We start from the raw sequence: 1,632 nt of genomic DNA on the forward strand, positions 1-1,632 counted from the left end.
TGTGTGAGAGACACTGCAATGAGTGTGCACGGGAACACAAAAGGTGTGTTTGTTGCTGTATGCGTGTGTGGGGCTATGCTAGAGTGTGTGCAAGGGAGGGAGGGGTGTGTGTCCAGTGCAGTATGTACACCCATATGCAAGGCAGGGTTTGTGTGCTGCAGTGTGTGTCCAGCAGTGTGTGTGTGTGTGTGTGTGTGTGTGCATGCAAGGGCTGGTGTCCCTCACCGTGCCCACCTGCCCCCACAGTGCTACAGCCCCTTGCACACCCCCATTTCACACCCACACAGGATCCCACAGGCTCTCCCATCACCACCACCACCTTTATTGTGCAGCAGCAGGGTGCATCGAGGGTCCCTCACCATCCCCTCCAGCCTGCCCCAGCCCCACGAGCCACTCGCTGCCCTCCCACAGTGCCCGTGCCAGCCTGTCGTCACGGCCCCGTGGCCACGGCTGCTGCAGGCCACAGTCAGTGAAGTATCGACCACTGAGGGGCTCGAGGCCATCCTGTGTGGCACAGTCCAGCACTGCCTGTGCTCCTTCAGAGGCATCCAGGAACAGGAGCCAGGCCAGGGGCTGCAGCAGAGGCTTCAGCCACAGCGGTGCGTGCCGGAACAGCGCTGTGTTGACAAACCCTGTGCAAAGAGACAGTAGATATAGAGCATCGTGTCCAGAAAGGCACACATGGAGATGGCTGTTCCGGTGCAGAACGTGAAACTGGTCACACTAGGGTGGCCTTGGCATGGGCAGCACAGCTGTGATTGTCCCCAGGTGCTGCCACACCTGCCCTGGCCATGCAAGGCCAGGGTGGGTGTGTGGAAGTCAATGGTGCTCTGTGCAAAGACACTTGTGCAAGGGGACAAGTGTGCAAGGGGACACACTATGAAAAGGGACATGCTGTGCACAGGGACATGTGCAAAAGGACACACATTGCAAAGGGATATGCTACTCAAAGGGACATGCCATGAAAAGAGACACACTGTGCACAGGGACAAGCTATGCAAGTGGACAAGCTGTGCAAAAGGAACACTGTAAAGGGACACACTATATAAAGGGACACACATGTGCAAAGGGACACGTGAAAAGGGATGATCCATGCAAAGGGACACGCTGTGTAAAGGGACGTGCTGTGCACAGGGACACATGCAAAGAGACACTGCAAAGGGACAGATCATATAAACAGACACCGTGCAAAGCGATGATCCATGTAAAGGGAGATGCTATGCAAGAGGACAATACTCCACGTGCAGGAATTCCCTGTGCAAAAGCTGCACCATGCAAAACCACTCCCCGTGCAAGAGCAGCCCTGTGTGCAGGGCTGTCCCCACAAAGCATGTTCTTACCCCACACAGAGGGACACAAAGGACACAAAGATGTGCAGGGCACAGCCCAGACAGACACTGATAGTGAGCAGCAGCGGGTCCTACCTGGGTGCACCGCGTAGCAGGTGACCTGTGTGCCCTGCAGGCGCGTGGCCAGCTCCCGGGCGTGCAGCACGTTGGCCAACTTGCTGTCACAGTAGTCCTGGAAGGAGGAGAACAGCCCCCGGGAGGGGCGGCCCAGGCGGTCGGGGCGCAGGTGACCGGCGCAGTGGGCGCTGGAGGCCACGATGACCACACGGCTGGGGGCACAGCT

General features: G+C 58.0%; 1 protein-coding gene across 1 annotated transcript in view; it reads right to left on the minus strand.

Annotated features, from left to right (window-relative positions):
• Window positions 1-359: 359 nt before the first annotated feature.
• Window positions 360-1,632, minus strand: part of DHRS13 (dehydrogenase/reductase (SDR family) member 13) — a gene marked incomplete at its 3' end in the record, with an annotated part of 1,799 nt that continues 526 nt past the window's right edge. The window contains exons 3-4 of the mRNA XM_009071188.1: window positions 1,425-1,630; window positions 360-632 (exon numbers count right to left, since the gene is read on the minus strand). Coding sequence (XP_009069436.1) covers window positions 360-632; window positions 1,425-1,630 — 479 coding nt within the window. The remainder of the gene's footprint in view (window positions 633-1,424; window positions 1,631-1,632) is intronic.

The sequence above is a fragment of the Acanthisitta chloris genome, unplaced genomic scaffold (assembly GCF_000695815.1).
Source record: "Acanthisitta chloris isolate BGI_N310 unplaced genomic scaffold, ASM69581v1 scaffold2833, whole genome shotgun sequence".
Lineage (NCBI taxonomy): Eukaryota > Metazoa > Chordata > Aves > Passeriformes > Acanthisittidae > Acanthisitta > Acanthisitta chloris.